This window comes from Rhamphochromis longiceps, linkage group LG10, assembly GCF_057381845.1.
Source record: "Rhamphochromis longiceps isolate RC_006_pf linkage group LG10, R_longiceps_female_GT1.1, whole genome shotgun sequence".
In the NCBI taxonomy this organism is placed as follows: Eukaryota; Metazoa; Chordata; class Actinopteri; order Cichliformes; family Cichlidae; genus Rhamphochromis; species Rhamphochromis longiceps.
Window position 1 is genome coordinate 30,061,746 of NC_140566.1, and position 18,072 is coordinate 30,079,817.

At 41.1% G+C, this 18,072-nt stretch overlaps 1 protein-coding gene across 1 annotated transcript; it reads left to right on the top strand.

Annotated features, from left to right (window-relative positions):
- The first annotated feature begins 996 nt into the window (after nt 1-996).
- Nucleotides 997-17,516, top strand: rcc1l (RCC1 like). The gene is made up of 12 exons (XM_085421275.1): nt 997-1,202; nt 1,879-2,164; nt 2,363-2,492; nt 4,012-4,140; nt 7,006-7,072; nt 7,673-7,724; nt 8,051-8,135; nt 8,834-9,015; nt 11,709-11,796; nt 13,418-13,591; nt 15,572-15,657; nt 16,145-17,516. The coding sequence occupies exons 2-12, from the start codon at nt 1,880-1,882 to the stop codon at nt 16,220-16,222; spliced, it is 1,356 nt and encodes a 451-aa protein (XP_085277401.1). The 5' UTR covers nt 997-1,202; nt 1,879; the 3' UTR covers nt 16,223-17,516.
- The last annotated feature ends 556 nt before the right edge of the window (nt 17,517-18,072 follow it).

Sequence of the window (18,072 nt, forward strand, 5' to 3'; positions counted from 1 at the left end):
CATGTGACCCTCCAGGCATTTCATTCACCTCTGCTACGGCAGGTTAATACCCTGTGAGGCGAAGGTCGGGTGCTCACCTGACAGCTCTGCAGCATTAACCCACTTCCAGATCAGCTCTAATCTGACACCCGAGTAGATTATCGGCTAGGAAGGTAAAGCTATAACAGATATTATTACTCTATCAGATTATTATGCTACTTTCATAACAGTGAACACATATACAGGTGCTGAATTAGCCAGGAAACTGTAGACAGCCTGGACACAATTATAATACTATGTTGATGTAATTTGATTGACACAAGTGATATTGAACAACATAATATAAATATGATCCAGAGAAGCTAAGTATAGAATAGTACCATCTTAACTCAAAGGAATATGTTTTACATCCTCCAGCAGTCATTTTTTTTAACCACTCTGTGGTCATTTTGCATCTCATAGTTGTTCTTCTCACCTTTGATTGCATCATTTTCTCTCTTTGCAGTGATTTTTCTTGTATTTGCTTTAACTTCAGTCACATCTGTGTGATTTTTATCATATTGTAATCTTGGTCTTTTGCATGTCTTTGGCCATTTTGCCTCTCTTTTGAATCTTTTCCTCCACTGCTCAAGTCTTATTGAAGTTGTTTTGTGTCTTTCCAGGCTGTTTGATATTGCTTACTTCCATTTGTGGAAACTTGATTGGCTTTCAAAGCACTTCTGACCTATACAAATCTATTTACTCCATTGTTAGGTTTTACAGCTTTAGTTATGTGTTATTTTATAGTCAAAACAATAAATCTTCTAATAAATTATGATTTTTTTTATTGTAGACATAGCTAGGCAGAGTTATATAAGTCATTTAGGTCATCTCCAGCTACAGCATTAAAATGATTTACACATATTTCCTGCCATTCTTTAATCTGTTCACCTTGGCTGTACCTGTAGAGCGCTTTTGGAGCTCCAGGGCAGCAGGCGGCGCTGTTGTTTTATTCTTAAAGGCGAACAGACGTGACGGAAGAGGGTCCTTCTGCATCCTGGGTTGGAGAAAGTTGACCTAAACAAACATGGAATAACGGCCCTGAAACATTTTCCTATAATTTCACCTGGGTCATCATTTCTGTAGATACCGAGTGAGTTTCTCAGCATTACAAAATGCGGCTCTAACTGGAAGAGAAGAGAAATTTACCCCGGCTCAGTGGCTGCTGTTGGAACGAACACGAGGTGAAAGTCCCTTCAAATTTAACCTAATTTTAACTACCTTTCCGCAGCGTCAGATGTACAATCTGATAAGATTAATCATAAATGCCTTATTCAAATCCTTATAATCCGTTTTTAAAATCGGGGTTGATTACGAAGAGTTAGTATTAGCTATTTTTAGTGTAATTTAACCCAAAATGGATGCTCACGAGTCCCTTAGTACGCCTGTTTTAATGTGGGACAGCTAACGTTAAATTGTTAACCAAGGCATAAATTGCATTTAATCAAAGCTACTGTGGATCAGGTGCATGCCGAAGTTACTGTTAGGCTTTAGGCTTTTATATAAAAATGTAAAAGTCTCCTAGTATTGTGTGTGTAGTTTTGTAAAACTACAGAACGCCTAATTTGATAGAAAATGTAAATGAAATGTGGCAGTGTGTTTTTTCCCCTACACATTAATATTACATTTTTAAAAAATAATAACACAATTTGATAAAACAAAAATATATTTTTATTGTTCTGTAAAGGCAATTAAAAAATTCTGATATATTTAAATGGAAAAGTAAAGAATATTTTTATTTTGAATTAAAGAACAGTTAATGTGGCTTATCATTGCAATATTAAATGTCAGTATAGTTGGGTTAAACAACCACATCAACTTCATCTCTATTGTTTTCCCTATCCCTGCCTTTTTCTACAGGATGGCTTTTCCCTATGTGCGACTGTGTCCCCGGCACATGAGAGCAGGCCTTCAAGTCTGTTGGTATGCAACACTCAGCAAAGCATCCAGACCCCAGGAGAAGAGTGGCAGTGATCCGGTCTTCCAGTATGTCGGCCAGCACAAAAAGCCAACCCATAAAGTGTTTGTCTGGGGCTTCAGCTTCACTGGTGCACTTGGCATCCCTACCTTTGTAGTCCCAGACAGCGGCAGGAAGAAGCCCCGCAAATACCAGCTTACTCCTTACCGCCTGGAGACTGCAGAACAGGTAAAATCGGCCGGCAGTATGAGTCTTATGGGTTGAGCTTCTAAAGATTTAGTAATTGTTATTTAGGTGTAACTTCATAAAATATCAGTCAAATCAGGTAAACTGCTGCTGCCAGTCATACCCATGTCAACAAACCATTTTATATGTCTTAAGAGAGCTTTGTAAAGCTGAACTTGCTTTCTGTTGCTGCTGTTGCAGATCTCCTCTGCTGCCTGTGGTTACGGTTTCACTCTCATCGCGTCTCCATCCAAAGATGTGACCAAATTGTGGGGCATGGGCCTGAACAAAAATTCTCAGTTGGGCTTTCAGCGCACTCAGCACGACCGCCGTAAGACAGAAACTATTTATTTCTTTAAAGACAGTTTGAAGAACATTGGATGTGAAAGAATGGCTATTGGACCCATCAGGTGATGGCGATGCTATACATTGTCTATATAAATAAGATGACCATCTGTAGCTGGTACGTTACTGTGTGAAGTCTTGTTTGAAGTTTCTTTTTTGGTAAGGATATATGTACAAGACAATACATGTGAACTGCATAGCAAGGAGGGACATAGCTTCTGGGCCTGTAAACTAGAGCCAATGCCAGAGTGCCTTAAACCTGCATTCTTTCTAATGGCCAGCAGGGGGCAACTGCTGTCTGCAAAAAGAAGCGGAGAGACAAGTAAAGAAGTACCCCAGAAATTAGGATAACTTTTACACAACTAAGGTCTGCAGTTAAGACAAATGCTGGAGGTTAAATTTTGGGGTTGTACTGGGTCACATGATCCATGTGCTTAGTAGAAACTCTTCTAATGAGTTTGTGGTCTCAATCACTAGTTCCAAGACTTACTGAATAAAGCATGGTGTTCATTTTGTAAATTATGTTTCCCATGAGAGCCACCAAAGACTTTCTGGCTTCAACAGTTTTGCTTCTCAGTCACTGAAAGCTGCCAGAAATCAATTGAATGCTCCCACTGATTTCCAAAGAGAGGCTGTCTTGAGCAAGGGAGTTCTGGTATCTAGGGATCTCATGCATAATTGTGACAGGTGGAGCTTGCGTTGGTATCGGACTGTTGTGGTAAAGGGATAGCTCTACTTGAAGGGGAGGCGTTCGATGTACCCATCCATCTACGTCCCAACCCTCACCCATGAATGTAAGCAGCCAAAATGAGTTTCCTCCATAGGCTGGATGGGCTCTTTAGTCATAGTTTGAGGAGCTCTGATGTTTGGAGGGATCCCTGAATAGAGCCGCTACTCCTGCGTGTTCATTAGGAAGCCTCATGGAGGAAAAGTTGATCATTGCAGTGAATTGCAACAAAGTTATTAACAGGAAAGTAACGGGTAATAAAAGCTATCCTACCATGCCTGTGATAAGAGCATCAGCAAAGAGGAGGCTTTTTAAAGATGTCTTTGCTTCTGTTTTCAATATCTTCTACTCCTGCTAATATATCGGGTCAATCTGAATGGCGAATACTGCAGTAAGTACCCATGCCCTCTTTAACAGTGACGTCACTGTTTTTACGTTATAAGACCATTGCAGCGACCATAATCGGCTCTCTAGGGTTACATTTGTGAGTCAAAGCTGCCAAGTGGCTGTAATGTGTAATTTGGAAAACTAAAGTGGTAACCTGCCATAAACTATATCCATCCTTTATATATCTACAAGGGTATATATCTATCCCATATAGTCTATGGGATAGAGCTGAGGAGTGGTCTTCTTGTGTTAGCACGGGGATATGTTGTGAGTGTGTTTCTTCCATGTGTCACATTCCATTTCACAGTGTTTCTCTAACAAGTTTATATTAATATTACTTAAGGAGCATCACTGCTATTTGTTCATGTGTCGTCTCGCCCTGTTTGTGTAGATAAGAGCTACGACTACGTGTTGGAGCCGTCCCCGGTGGCCCTGCCTCTCGTCGAGCCTCTGCAGACCAGAGTGGTTCAGGTTGCATGTGGCCGGGCTCACTCTCTAGTCCTCACTGACCGAGAGGGAGGTAAGAGACGCACACCTTCCGCACCAGCCTAAATCCAAACCCACAAAAAGCTGCGGAGCATGTCGTCCCCCCCCTGTAGAAACCTTTCAGCCACCTGTCACACCATGTGTCCTTTTACATCATCCACCCACCGCCAACCAAAAATGAATCATTATCAGGCAGCTGTTACAGCTCATGCAGAAATCTCATTAAGGTCTTCTGGTACATTCAGTAAATTAGCAGACCGATGTTCCAACAAGCGTTTTACTTCATTCAAATCCTAATTTGTGAAAAGGCTTTTTGCCACTTTTGGTTGCCAGCCAGAATCTTTTCTGTTTTTTAATTTAAATGGGCTTTTATTGTGTTTTGCTAAATTGCAGAGTGCTTTGTTGTGATGTTGTTTTAACTGGTGGTAATTTGCTGGTAAACATTTACTCCCAAGATTTGTGAGGCTAGTTTCTGACAAAAGAAAGATGTGTCGTGGCTAACACACAGTGCGATCTACTGCGGTGCGTTGTTTTAAAGGGTACTGCAGCTGATATTTTAGATTTTTCTGACATGAGTATTTATGCAGTTATCTAAATTACTTGTATTTTAAGTGGCCACCGAGTCATAAAAACAGCATGTATAAAATCATCTTGCAGGTTATGTTTCTGCTGTCCTTGATATCGCCTGTGTGACCAAAGCCTGGTGCACCTGTTTGCAGAGCATACAGAGCGTTTAATTCTGCAGCTGAAGTTAGCCAGACAGCTGTTCTGTCAAACTCAAACTATCTCTTTTTTAAACCTTAGTTTAAACAACATAGCAGATTGTTGTTGCTACTAAATGTAATCAAAGTATTAAAGTCAATAATCTTACAGCTTTTCATTGCATGTACTGCAGAGTCCATTAAAGCTTTTAAAAACAACTTTATCTAAAACACTTTGAGCTTCTCAGGTGTTTCTTTTTTATTTGAGAATCAGTTTTTAGTGAGGTAGAGTGGGACACATGCAATATATTGTTATGTAATATCATGTCTAGAGATGGACCGATCCGATATTACGTATCGGTATCGGTCCGATACTGGCCTAAATTACTGGATCGGATATCGGAGAAAAATAAAAAATGTAATCCGATCCATTAAATATCACGAAAGCACCTCACAAAACTTGCAACACGCCGTAACTCACCTCAGAACGTTAGCACGTCGGAGCAGTATGCATCACGTGATAGAGCGGCTGTGGCATGCGGGACCTGTGGGTGGTCTGGATAGCATTTGGAGCTTCGCTAGCAACCCGGCATTTCATCTCCGACAAAGTTATCCCGAGAGAAGTAAAGCAAGTGTGTAAGTCCATCTCTGAATGTTTGTAAAGCATTCCTGCGTTAAGCTTAACAAGCGATATATGGAGCGACTGCCTCTTCTTGCTGCTACTTCAATCATGAAACTGCTTAATGATCAGCTGATCGGCTTTTCTGTCGCGAGTCTGTCTCTGGTTTGCTTTTGGCCCACTTTGCACCAGAAAGAGGAAACCAGCGGCTGAACAACAGCAGCACGTTTAAGCTTGATAAGCTGTTGTTAGAATTTATTTAATATTACTTTCTACTCCAGGATCTTTTTCTACGTAGCTGACACTGGTAACTGTGCAGGGGCAGATCTAGCAAAGTTTAGCCAGGGGGGCCAATAGGGCATTAACAGTGAAAAGGGGGCACAAAAACATACTTTTCTTTCTTATTCTCATTTAAAATGTCGAGCTTTTAATAAATAATTATCTGACACCCAAAGTTTTAATTTGATGCAAAATGAATAGAAGTCCATTACTGTATATAGTGACTATTAAGTCTAATATATATACCCTAGTAAGCTATAGTACTTTTTCCTTTGGGAAGGTACCATCTGTGCAGTCTGCAATTTTGTTGAAGAAAGATGTTGAATCTATTTAATATTTCTTGAAAAATAATTGATTTCTGTGCATTTTTTTCACACTGCATCAAATTAAGGTTGATTACGTCGATTAAGCATCATGAGGTGGAGCGTGAGGGGTGGTTCCCTATTTTTTATTTATTTATTTTTGTTGTTGCTGGGAGTTGGAACCCTATTAGTTAGGTTGCTTAATATTTACGCTAAGTACTCTTTAAAATACCAGAATAGGGAGGATGGTGTAGGTTTAAGTTTATTAGATTGATCAGTATTGCTGAACTATGAAATATTTTTTTTTGCATACAGGTATAACAGAATAGCTTTAGTGTAGTTGTTGTTTTAAACTTGAGTATGAACTTATACAAAATGCAGCAAGATATTTAAAAAACAGTTTTGTTGATTAAAAAACACTATATCGGATTCATATCGGTATCGGCAGATATCCAAATTTATGATATCGGTATCGGTATCGGACATAAAAAAGTGGTATCGTGCCATCTCTAATCATGTCTAAAATTAAAAAAAGAGTAATTCATTTACACAAAAATGACAAAAATTGGATAATTGAAATGTTTTAAAAATGTTAATAAATTAAACAATTAAATTCAAAACAATTTTATTTGTATAGTGCCGAATCACATCAACAGTCACCTCACAAGGTGGTTTATGTTGTATAGTAAAGACACTACAATAATACAGAGAAAATCCCAACATTCAGTGTCCCTGTTTGAGCAAGCACTTGGTGACAGTGGGAAGGAAAAACTCCCGTTTAACAGGAAGATGCTTCCGGTAGAACCAGGCTCAGGGAGGGGCGGCCGTCTGCCGTGACTGGTTAGGGGTGAGGGGAGGGAACAAAAGATACACTGTGGAAGAGAGCCAGAGATGAATAATAACTGATTAAATTAAACTAGTCTTAATCATTAATATGACTTTACACGATGCGTTCTCGCACCCTCACACTCCTCTCTCTGTTCTGTCCTTTTCTCTAGTTTTCAGTATGGGCAACAACGCCTATGGCCAGTGTGGAAGGCGGATAGTTGAAGATGAAGTCTACAGGTGTGTCTTTCTGTATTCTGCTGTTGGTGAAATACACCAGCAATTTTCTGATGTCACAGAGAAACCAGCAGGTTTCGGCGATTTCATCTGGAAGCGTCTTTGGTCTCTATTGAAGCTTTTATTTTGGAAATCATATGAGACCGCCTTTTCGATTGAAGCCTATCCCAGGTGTCACAGGGCGAGAGGCTGTTTATCCTGCACAGGTCTCCAGGGCTAACACAGGAAGACAAACAATCATTCAGACTCACATTCACACCTATGGCTAATTTAGAATCAGTCGGTAACAGTACATGCATGGAGGAGCCACACAGGCCAAGGGAGGGCATGTAGGCTCCCCACATTAACCTGATAGCTTTTTCTGCTATAGCTGTAACTTATAGTTATAGTTTTCAAATGTATGTAGAAAACTGAAAATGTCACCTTGGGCTGTGACCCTCGCTTTGGAAATCACTGCTCTATCGAAAACTCCCTTGGCTCTTTGCCTTGGTTACACATGCTGGCGGGAGGTTAAAGGAAGGCTGGCATGCTGCTGCGATCTCCTAAAGGCACTGCTATGCTTGGGTGATGAATCTGTCATTTCTCTTTCTTGCGTTTCAACAGTGGCAGTCACATCATTCACAAGATAGAGGGCTTCAACAGCAGGGTCATCCAGGTGAGTGCAGGCTGTGTCTGAGCAGTGATGACAGACGGTTTTTCTATGTCTCATTTCCCTCCCTTTCCAAACATTTGGTTGCTTCACATCCTGTCCAGATCCAGATTATTTTAAGCATGCTAACACCTGCCCAGTACGCGTATTAAAATGTCATTTGGTGCTGTTGCTACACTAATCACCTCCTCTCAGAAGTCCATTCATTAAATTAGTCTTTTTTTTCATGAGGTCGTTACTTGAATCTTATCTTTCCTGATGGATTAATTGAGCATTTGGCTTGATGTGACACCAACCACTGAAGTTAATGTGTGTTTTATTACTTTTTCCAGGTGGCATGTGGGCAGGACCACAGCCTTTTCCTCACAGAGACAGGAAAGGTGTTCGCCTGTGGATGGGGTGCAGATGGACAGACGGGTCAGTGCGCGTCGCATGTCATGAAACTCGGCATCCACTAACCTTGAACACCAAAAAATATAAAGAGAAAAAAGTGATCTTTACTACAGTGGACATTTCTGTTTCAGTAGAGTGGCTTTTAACATATAACATTAACAGCGATGTGTTCATACAGTTTAGTATATCAAAACAAAATTATTGCCAAGTTTCTCTTTTTCTTGGGGGGGGGGGTATACGACTGATAATGATACCAATGCTAGCAGTTATCTGCTTTTTAGGCACTTCAGGTAAAACCTGCTGGAGCCAACTTCAATCTCTGATTGTTTTTGAAGTTTTAGAGTTATAATTGGCCCCTGCCGTTTTGTTTCTAGGGAGCCAGAAAAGCCCTCATGTGGTTGAAAGGGTGGAACGTCAAGTTACCTGCTAATGATAGCCAGCTTATGACATTGGCTGATTAACAAGCTGCATCCATAAAAGTACAAGTGGCTACTTAAAGCTAAATAACAGGCTAACAAAACAGAAATAAGTTCACCAAAAACTGAAGCAGAGACTTACTGGATGATTTGTACCACCTAGCCAGCCTCTAGTAGCCATCAGATGAACTCCACGTTGGCATTGATTTTAAGCCCTGGTTGCTGCTAAATAACTTTTATTTGTAAGATTTTCACTTTTAATAATTTTCTGGAGACATTTGCTGACTGCAGCATCTCATATTCCAGGGCTGGGGCACCACAACATCAGTTCCAGTCCGGTGGAGGTGGGAGGAGATCTAGCCGGGGTGGAAGTGCAGCAGATCAGTACATATGGGGACTGCAGCCTGGCTGTTTCCAAAGATGGGCAGCTGTATGGATGGGGCAACTCCGAATACAGGCAGCTGGCCTTTGTCACACAGGCTACACAGGTGAGGGGAACTGATGGTGCCTGAACAGGGCCCGCTCATGTGGCTGGTTGAAGCCTCTGCCTGGTTCCATTTCCACCTGTCACTCATCTGTCCACGCCGTCAGAGCGAAGCAGCTCACTTTACTGTAGCCACTATTTTTTTCTTTCTTTTTTTACATTTTTTAGAACTGAACTGAAGAACAAATTTCAGAGAAATTTGTTGTTAAAGGTTCATAAGATTGTGCCGACAAATAGTCCTAATATAAGGTTCAAGGTTCTTTATTTGCCACATGCATAGCTATACAAGTATAACACACAGTGAAATGTAGCCTGACACGCTCCTTGACATGTGCAAAAATTGGGGGGGGAAGAACATCATACATATATATATATATATATATATATATATATATATATATATATATATATATATATATATATATATATATACACACACACACACACACACACACACACACACACACACACACACACACACACACACACACACACACTGGGTGAATGTGCAGTAGTAGCAGCAAGCAGGTGAATTCTGTACATTAATATGAATAGACATCTGACTATTTTACAGGATAGACAATATAAACATATTTAAAATTAAAGGAATTTGAAATGTACATTGTGCCTTGGTTTAGAAGAGTCTGGAAGAGTCCTGACTCAGTCAATTATAGATGATGTGAGAGGGCGGGTGTGTGTGTTTAGGGTGTTAAGGCCGTCCTGTTGAGCACTGCGAGTGATCAGGATTCATAGAGTCCAGTAAAAAGGAAAAAGTTCACAGTGTGATGAATTATATCCTGTAGACTTCAAATCAAACAATCATCAGATGAAAGCCTAAAAAGTTCAACAGTGCCAGAAATGACGTTATTAGAGCCACTAAACTATGAAAACACTGGCATAGAGGAGTCTGACTACACAAGACGGGCAGAGATTGACGTGACTTTAATGTACAAACTGGTCTGTGATTTAAATCAAAGGGAGTGAAAAGGTTAGCTGAGTTGAGCATTGAGTTTACTAATTTTACCGATCAGTTTTAAAGCAGCGTGTTAAATATGGAGAAAAAAGAGGAAAACCACAGAGAAGATTCATGGATGTAGTGAAGGAGGGCATGCAGAGAGTTGGTGTGACTGAAGGATGATGCAGGAATAAGGTGAGATGGAGGCAGCTGATTCGCTGTGGTGACCCCACAGCTGAAAGAAGAAAGAAAGGATTACTTTTAAAGCATGTGTGGGTCTGTCCCCACACATGCTCTTTCTGGCTGTTCCAAGTTGAGCTTAAATCCAAAGATGATCATGCTTTTGCCATCAGATGATGGTTGTCTTACAAAAAAACTTGCAGAATTAAGCTTTATCTCCTTTTATCGCTACTAAAGACACATGTTTATAGATTTGTGTTCAGTTTTCTTGTGTGTGTTTTTTCTCTGATAAATTGCTTCATAGCTTTTTTTTACTATTCACTCGCTGGGCCCACGTCCTCATTTGAGGTTTGACAGTGTTTAGTAGATAAAGGTGAATGACTTGGACATGAATTTAGCTGCGGTTTGGTGGAAGGCCTTGAATGGGACTGGCAGCGACTCCCTGGCCTTGCAGATCCCCATTTACTAAAAATAAGTGAAGAAGTTAAAGAATTAAAAAGAGGAGGGAGGGTGAGGCATGTAAACAAGAACAAACACCTTGTAGAACTGGGGGAATATATATAGATGAGAACCAGATGGAGCTTGTTTGGAGGTTTGGAGGTTTTCTCCATTAACTATGCTGACCATTAATTTTTACCTTTCATTTACTGAGTGTTTCTTCTGCATGTCTTATCCTGACCTAATGTCTGGCTTTCTGTTTTGAATTTAGTAATCTGCTTTTGTTTGCTGTTAAAACACTTTGTAAACCTGCATTTTTAAAGATGCTGTGTGTCACAAAGACTGAATTAATGTGCATTAATGTGAAGCTAAGCAGTTAACTCATTGCATTACATTACATTGCACTATGAAGCTGTTTTTCCATCAGCTGTTGAGCCCATCAGCTCTGAACTTTCCTAGAGCCTTGAGTGAGAACGCAACTTTCCACCGCAGTTAAATTGGACATTAAACGTCCTTTAACTTGCCATCTTCCTAGTACACAGTCTGAGAGATGTCAGATTAAGCCCATGTGAGAATACAGCAGGTTGTCTATTACCGGCTGGAGAACGATTCTGAGTCCTCCCTCCTGCACATTTTACACATGAAGCACTCTTTTCTAAATCGCAGGAAGTAATTTCAGTAGAGAGAGGACTCTGACGCAGGCTGACTTGTCTTCTGCCTGTAAGAAATGTCAGCCTTACTCACAGTCTCCACTTGATTCTCAAAGCGTCGTCCAAAGTTGAGTATTTATGTGTAAATGCTACCTTTACTGCATGCTGCAGTTTGAATGCAGAACTTTTGCCTCTAACTGAAACTGTTTTTAGTCCTTAGATGTCCTCGGATGTCTAATCTCTTGGTAAATGATTTCAGGAACATATTTTCAATCAGATGTATAAAATTAGGACCAAAAAGGAACTTGTAGAAGTTGACTTATTGCCTTTAATGATTTGTTCATAATTCTTGGATGAGGCCAAGGCTTTGGGGGAAAAGACAGAAAGCACGTTGCAGAGAGACCAAACTCAACGTTTACTCGATTATTCATATAGATATATCTTTTATTCATTTTTCTTTTGTTTATTTTTCAGATGAACTCTCCTCGTCATCTCCCTCTGAAAGGCTGCGGAAAGGTGGTTCAGGCAGCGTGTGGAGGCACACAGGTGGCCATACTCAACGGTCAGTTCACACAATCAAACAGAAAAAATAACAAAAGCGGACGATTTGTGTCGGAAAAGTTTCCTTTACACTGTCTGGCTTGTAGGATTAAAAATGCATTTTCTAGTTTGAGTCTAGAGCAGTCGCTCCACACGTGGCCTCTCGGTAGCATCGCTCAGCACAGTTTTGGATGTCTGGCTTCCAGTTTGTTCCTATCATGTCTGGCTTGTTTGTTCATTTACGTTTTTGACGTGGTGGCAGACTGTGACTAACTGTTTCAGGTAAACATCAGTGTACCGTGCTAAAACTGAGCTTTTACTCATCCTTGGAGCGGTGGGTGGTTTGTTTCCGTCAATGTTGAGTCAACCGGCAGGCTGATTTCCAATAAATTCATCCTGACTGAGTGACACATTTCTGGTCCTATTTTTAGACATTTTTGGGGAAAAGTAGCTTCCTTCCACTTTTACTCAATCAGACTTGCACATTACATGTTAGATATAACACTCTTCATTACTGGTGATTATGAATGCAGAATGAAAGCTATATAAAACCTTCAGCTGTACATAAGTGATGATACTTTAACACGGGATCAGTATTACCCTAGGACCTCTAATCATGTGTAATAATTGTGGAGGTTGTTTGTGCTGCCATTTTTTGCCTTACATATTACTCCCAGTAAAGAGGTCCTGTGATCGTATTAACTGTTTAGTCCATTTTCCCATCTTCTATGCTCTACTCCTGAATAAAAAATAACGAGGCTGTGTTGAATATTAGGTTATAAAACTATAAAGTCTTGAAGCATTTGGGTGAACATTCAGGGGGGTCAAAAGGTAAGATTCCTCTAGCCCGAGGGGACAGATGACATGTACGTTTCATTTAGTCTTTGGTGACTTTTAACATTTATCATGTGGCAGCTCTATAAAATGATGGTTAGGGTTTATGTGAATAAAGGCAGCTCTTATTTAAAAATGTTTAGTATCTGTGTTCACTGCTGCAATACTACTAATAATAACCAGCTTGCTGTCTTCATCAGTCATGTTTTTGGTTCGTTGCTGTTGAGAAGAATCTGTTGCTATCTGTACCATTTCAGCCCTGCACACAGGACAGTAATCCTAACAGTGACCCGCTGACGGTGGGATGTCAGTGAATTCAAATAAAGTGGATACATTTAAAATAAATTACAAAAAACAGACATTGGGTGGTTGGGTGTGAACTTCCTGGACTTTCTAGTCAAATAATATTTTTGCTGTATAGAAGAGAGTACTGGGTCAGCTACGCATTACGTCTGCAGGAGCTCCTCGATCATGGAGACCTATGCCATGAAGCTTGGTGACAGTTTTTGTGCTGATGTTAATGCCAGAGGTGGTTTGGACCTCTGCAGCAAAGCGTTGGAGACTTTTACGCACTCTGCGCTTCAGCACTCAGTGACCTCGCTCTGTAACTATGTTGCTAATTTGTGATAATGCCGCTTATGGACTGAGACTGAACTGTAACAGTTACAGGACTACGCTTGCATTCAGAGAGCTCTTTAGAACGAGCCGTTCTGTCAGATAGTTGTAAAAGAACGGCTCGTAGTTTTGTGATATGTGTAGCTTTTTCTCCTAGTCGAGCTCTAAAGTCCGGTATTTGTGTGTCTTACCAGACAAAGGAGAGGTGTTTGTGTGGGGCTATGGTATCCTTGGAAAAGGCCCCAAACTGTCAGAGTCTTCGACCCCAGAGATGATTCCCCCGACACTGTTTGGACGGTCTGAGTTTAACCCCTCAGGTGTTGTGTCCAGGATCAGGTGTGGCCTCAGCCATTTTGCTGCAGTGACAGGTATGCGCACAGAAAAGACACAAACTCTCCACGTCAAATCAGCATCACATCTTGACCTGCACAGTGATGCTTCTTTACAATATTCCTGCCTTATTGCTCAGATTTCTGCTTTTTTTTTTTTTTTTTGAGCCCGGATAAGAAATGGAAGAATAAAACTCGCAGTGCAGTCGTTGCAGTCTCAGGTGCTTAAAAAGAGGCGGACGTGCCCGCTGGGGGAACAGTTTATCGCTGAGTCAGGTGATGTAGTGTGTTTATGGCGCTGAAATGAAAAAGTCTGTCTCGTCTTGTTTTTGTCGCTGAAACACTGGACTGGAAACATCTCTTTTGTCAGGTTTTATTAGTCCGAGGCTGAGGCTGGAACCAGCCAACGGCACTAAAACTTCAGACTGAGTTGTTCTCGTTTCCTAAAAGCATTCATTGTTTTTTGGAGTTTAGTGAGTAAAAGGGTAACTTGAAGTTATTGTAGGGAGGACCAACTGCATTTGTGAAAAGAGACGTTAAGACTCCAGACGGAGCTGCGTAAAGCTGAGTGAATAAATCTAATGAATCAAAGAGGTGAGGCCACCAGCCTGAGATTTCTGAATACGCTGCACTGATCTGACCATTGTCAGCCTGACCTTTATGACTGCACTGCTGTGTCAGAAAGGTGCTCTCTTAATCCAGAAGGAAGTCTTTAACACCAGAAAAACAAGCACAGTGGCTCAGTGGTTAGCCGCTCCCTCAGAGCATAAAGGTCCTGTGTTTGATTCCACAGAGAAAAGCCCGGGGTGGTAGTTCGATCTTAAGTGTGTATATAAAAAACACTGTTAGAATGTAACATAGGGAGGGACTAACAGTAAGTAGGTCTTGATAAGTATTAACTTCTACCTACTCTCTTTTGGTCTTGAGACCAAAACAAGCAGTATAACAATACAGCTCAGTGTTTCTACTTCGTAAAGCCGTGCTACTGGAATCGAACAAACCCATCAGCACGACTCTTTAGGCTCACACTTTAGGAAACATATGAAGCACTGGGGGCTCATTAGCCAGACTTTGCTTTATAACTGAAGCGCAGAAATTTTCCCTTAATTGACAGAAACTGTAAACAAAGCAGAAAAGTTTAAATAGTGAAGAAAAACAGGAAGATTTCTTTCTTTTTTCCTTTTAATTGAATACTGCCAATAAAAGATGATCAATGTGTTACTGACTTCCTTTGGTGTATTAGAGGCTACAGGTGACGTCTTCCTCTTCTGGAGTTTTCACAAACCATCCAGAGGTCTGAATGGTTTGGTTAAATTCTCCAAAACTGACCGAAGTGCTCGCTAAGAACTAGTAACTGCCTTTTAATTAATTCAGGGCCCGTTACGCTCTGATTTCAGCTCCACCTTTGGTGCTTCAGTTCATCTTCTGGTTCAAACATTCTGATCGGATGCGTTTGAAGAGTAGGTGGAAAGGGCCTGAACTGTGTAGCTGAGACGAGCACATTCAGGGTGTCCACGGTTCATTAGCTGAAGTTGAATATCAAGGATATGTTTGGGAGTTGTGTTATTTTAAGTGACAAACCTCTTTCTCATCTGTGGATATTGTATCATCGGTGGCTTGTGTGTAACCTTTTAATGTAGTTTTTCTATCTTGAAGCATTGGCAGTGCAGATATCGTTGGTGTTCGTGTTTATGTCTTCGTTGCATTTGCTGCTATGTTGCTGGGTTTTTGTTTGTTTTTGTTTTGTTTTTTTTACCGGGAAGCAATGCAGGAATCTGCATCATCAACCATGTGCACAAAGTCTATTTTTTCTTAATCTATATTCTATTTTATTTGGTATGTCTTTATTATTGTACAGTACTTTGGTCAACAACTGTTGTTTTTAAAAGTGCTATATAAATGAATAAACTTGAAACTTGTTGTTATTACATTACTGCTCCATGCTTCATCCTTCTAATCTGTGGTCACAGCTTACTGATATTTATTTTATTATTATTTATTTAAATGTCTGCTTCTCAGATCGGGGTGAGCTCTTCGTGTGGGGGAAGAATGTGAGGGGTTGTTTGGGCATCGGGAAGAAAGACGACCAGTACTTCCCGTGGCGGGTAAGACACCGATTCAGTATTAGTCATCCAAACAAAGAGAAAACCATGCAGCTGAGCGTCTATTTTTGACCCACTTCTTCTTCCTTTGGATCAAAATAAATGCTTTTTCCATATACTTGTGTCATCTGTATTCTGGGGAAAATTTTGTGTGCTTTAAGTAGAAAAAAGTACGGTTGTCTGTGTGTGAAGGTGTTATAAAATATTCGCTACCTGTATGTGCCCTGTTGAGATTTTCAATTTAAGTCTGCAGACTTCTATCAGCACGTCCTCTCAAGACATTTTAACAGGATTGTGTAGAGCTCACACTTCTTGTCAGTGTTGCACATTGTGAAATCCTGGGTCACGTACAAAAGAAAGAACATAAATAAACCCTCTGTCCTCGCTGTATGTGCAGTAAAAGCACAGAAACTGCACGTCTTCCTTCCTTACTTCCTTCCATTTTATGTTGTTGTTGACTTCCTTCTTGTGGGTTATTTTTCCACCTCAGGTGACTGTACCAGGCCAAGTGGTGGATGTAGCGTGTGGCGTTGACCACATGGTGGCGCTGGCAAAGTCCCTCCTGTGAGCCTCCTGTCCTCACCAGCGGTGGATTAAGCCTGGATGTTTGGGCCGAGGCCTCCCGCTGACCCCCGGCTGCCCCAGAGAGCCGACTGGAGGCTCGGTGTGGAGCGGCGAAGCCAGCTGCTCTCCACAGGCGGTGGACCCGGTCACGCGCTGACGTCAGCGGAGGGCAGAGCGGATGATTGCGCAGCAAACTTCCACTGACACTGCTCACTTTATTCTTTATTCTTAAGGTCATGTGGGAAAGACATCCAAGCCTCATTTTATCACAACTAGAGCTCAAACGAGTCGTCAGTTAATTGATTATTCAGTGACGCTGTGGTGGGAAAAACAGTGAATCTTTCTGTGAAAATTTGCTGTTCTTAAGAATACACTGAACATATTTGGCTTCTGGATAAAATGAGACATTGGATGTGGTCACTGTGGACTAAAAACTGAACTTTTATCGACTAAACAGCTCTTCTGCACACAGAGTGATTATAAAAATAAACTTTAGCTGCAGCAGTATTCCTATTGTTTTGTCCCTGTCACTCGTGTTCTCACCAGCTTCAATGTGGTTCTAACTTTAATTTTCTCTCACGTGTGACTCATTTGCTGCCACACTGGAGAAACAACAGGAAAATGTGGCCGGTGAAGCACGCCATCGACAGACTCGTACGGTTTGGGTTTATTTCAAACATTATGCAGCAGCGCTTTAAATCTCTGCGGCACGATAAAATATTTGTAAAACACTGCAGCTGTTGAAAAACCAATGACAGCAAAACAATCCACAGAAATGATTATCTCCCTGCCAACTGCAAATAGAGGTGAAGGCACTCAGCCCGAGGGAGAAAACAGGTTTCGAGGAATCAATTTTACAACCCGAGCTCCCGTGTCATCGGTCGCGCCCGCACGGTCTGCATACGCAAGCAGCGAAAATCTACAGCAACTACAATCGTGTCGCGCTGACAGGGTGAGAGGATGCTGATTGTAGGAGTGTTGGGGCTGAAAAGTGGCTGCTGATGGCTGTAAAATGAAATAAGAGGAACAATTTGCTTAGTTGTTTATGTTGTGTCTGCTTTTCCCGTGAAAATCACTGAATGGCAAAGAAGCGATTGGCTTTTTATATCCTAAATCAAAATAAATTCACTTTTAAATAAATGTACACATCAGTTTTTTGTTGATGTATTAGACTTAAAAACCTCTTCATTTCTGATAACTTCTATGCAAATTTCTTCACAAAAACTCTTCATATTTTTCTCATGTATGAAATGTTACAGTGGTGGTTGCTCATAATAAAAGGCCAGAGTTTTAAATGATGCAGTCTGCATATGTGTAGAGCTTTCCTGGGAGCTTTTTTCCTATTCTTGGAGGTCGTGGAGAGGCAGCGTTGTCATGCGGTTTATGGTTTGACCCTTCTTGACCACTGGGGCCTTTCTATGTAGAGTTTGCGTGTTCTTCCTGTCCCTGTGTGGGTTTCCTCTTGCAGACCGAACGCATGCTTCTTAGGACAATTGGCGATTCTAAAATTGACCAAAGTGTGGACGTGAGAGTAAGCGGTTGTCTTTTTGTTAGCCCTGTCTTTGTAAAAGGCTGGCAACCTGTTCAGGAAGCACCCCACCTCGTGTGTGACAGTTTTATTTGTATTTATATTGCGCCAAATCACAAGTAACAGTCACCTTAAGGCAGTTTATATTGTAAGGTAAAGACCCTACAATAATACAGTGGAAACTCCAACAATCATATGACCCCTCCCTATGAGCAAGCGCATTGACGACAGTGGGAAGGGAAAACTCCCTTTTAATACGAAGAAACCTCCAGCAGAACCAGCCCTGGGGAACGGCAGCAGTCCGCCACGACCAGTTGGGGACAATG

Coding starts and splice junctions, on each gene's coding strand:
- rcc1l (XM_085421275.1), top strand. CDS start 1,880: ATGGCTTTTCCCTATGTGCGACTGTGTCCCCGGCACATGAGAGCAGGC. Junction 7,073..7,672: donor GTTGAAGATGAAGTCTACAG/GTGTGTCTTTCT, acceptor GCGTTTCAACAG/TGGCAGTCACATCATTCACA. Junction 15,658..16,144: donor ACCAGTACTTCCCGTGGCGG/GTAAGACACCGA, acceptor TTTCCACCTCAG/GTGACTGTACCAGGCCAAGT.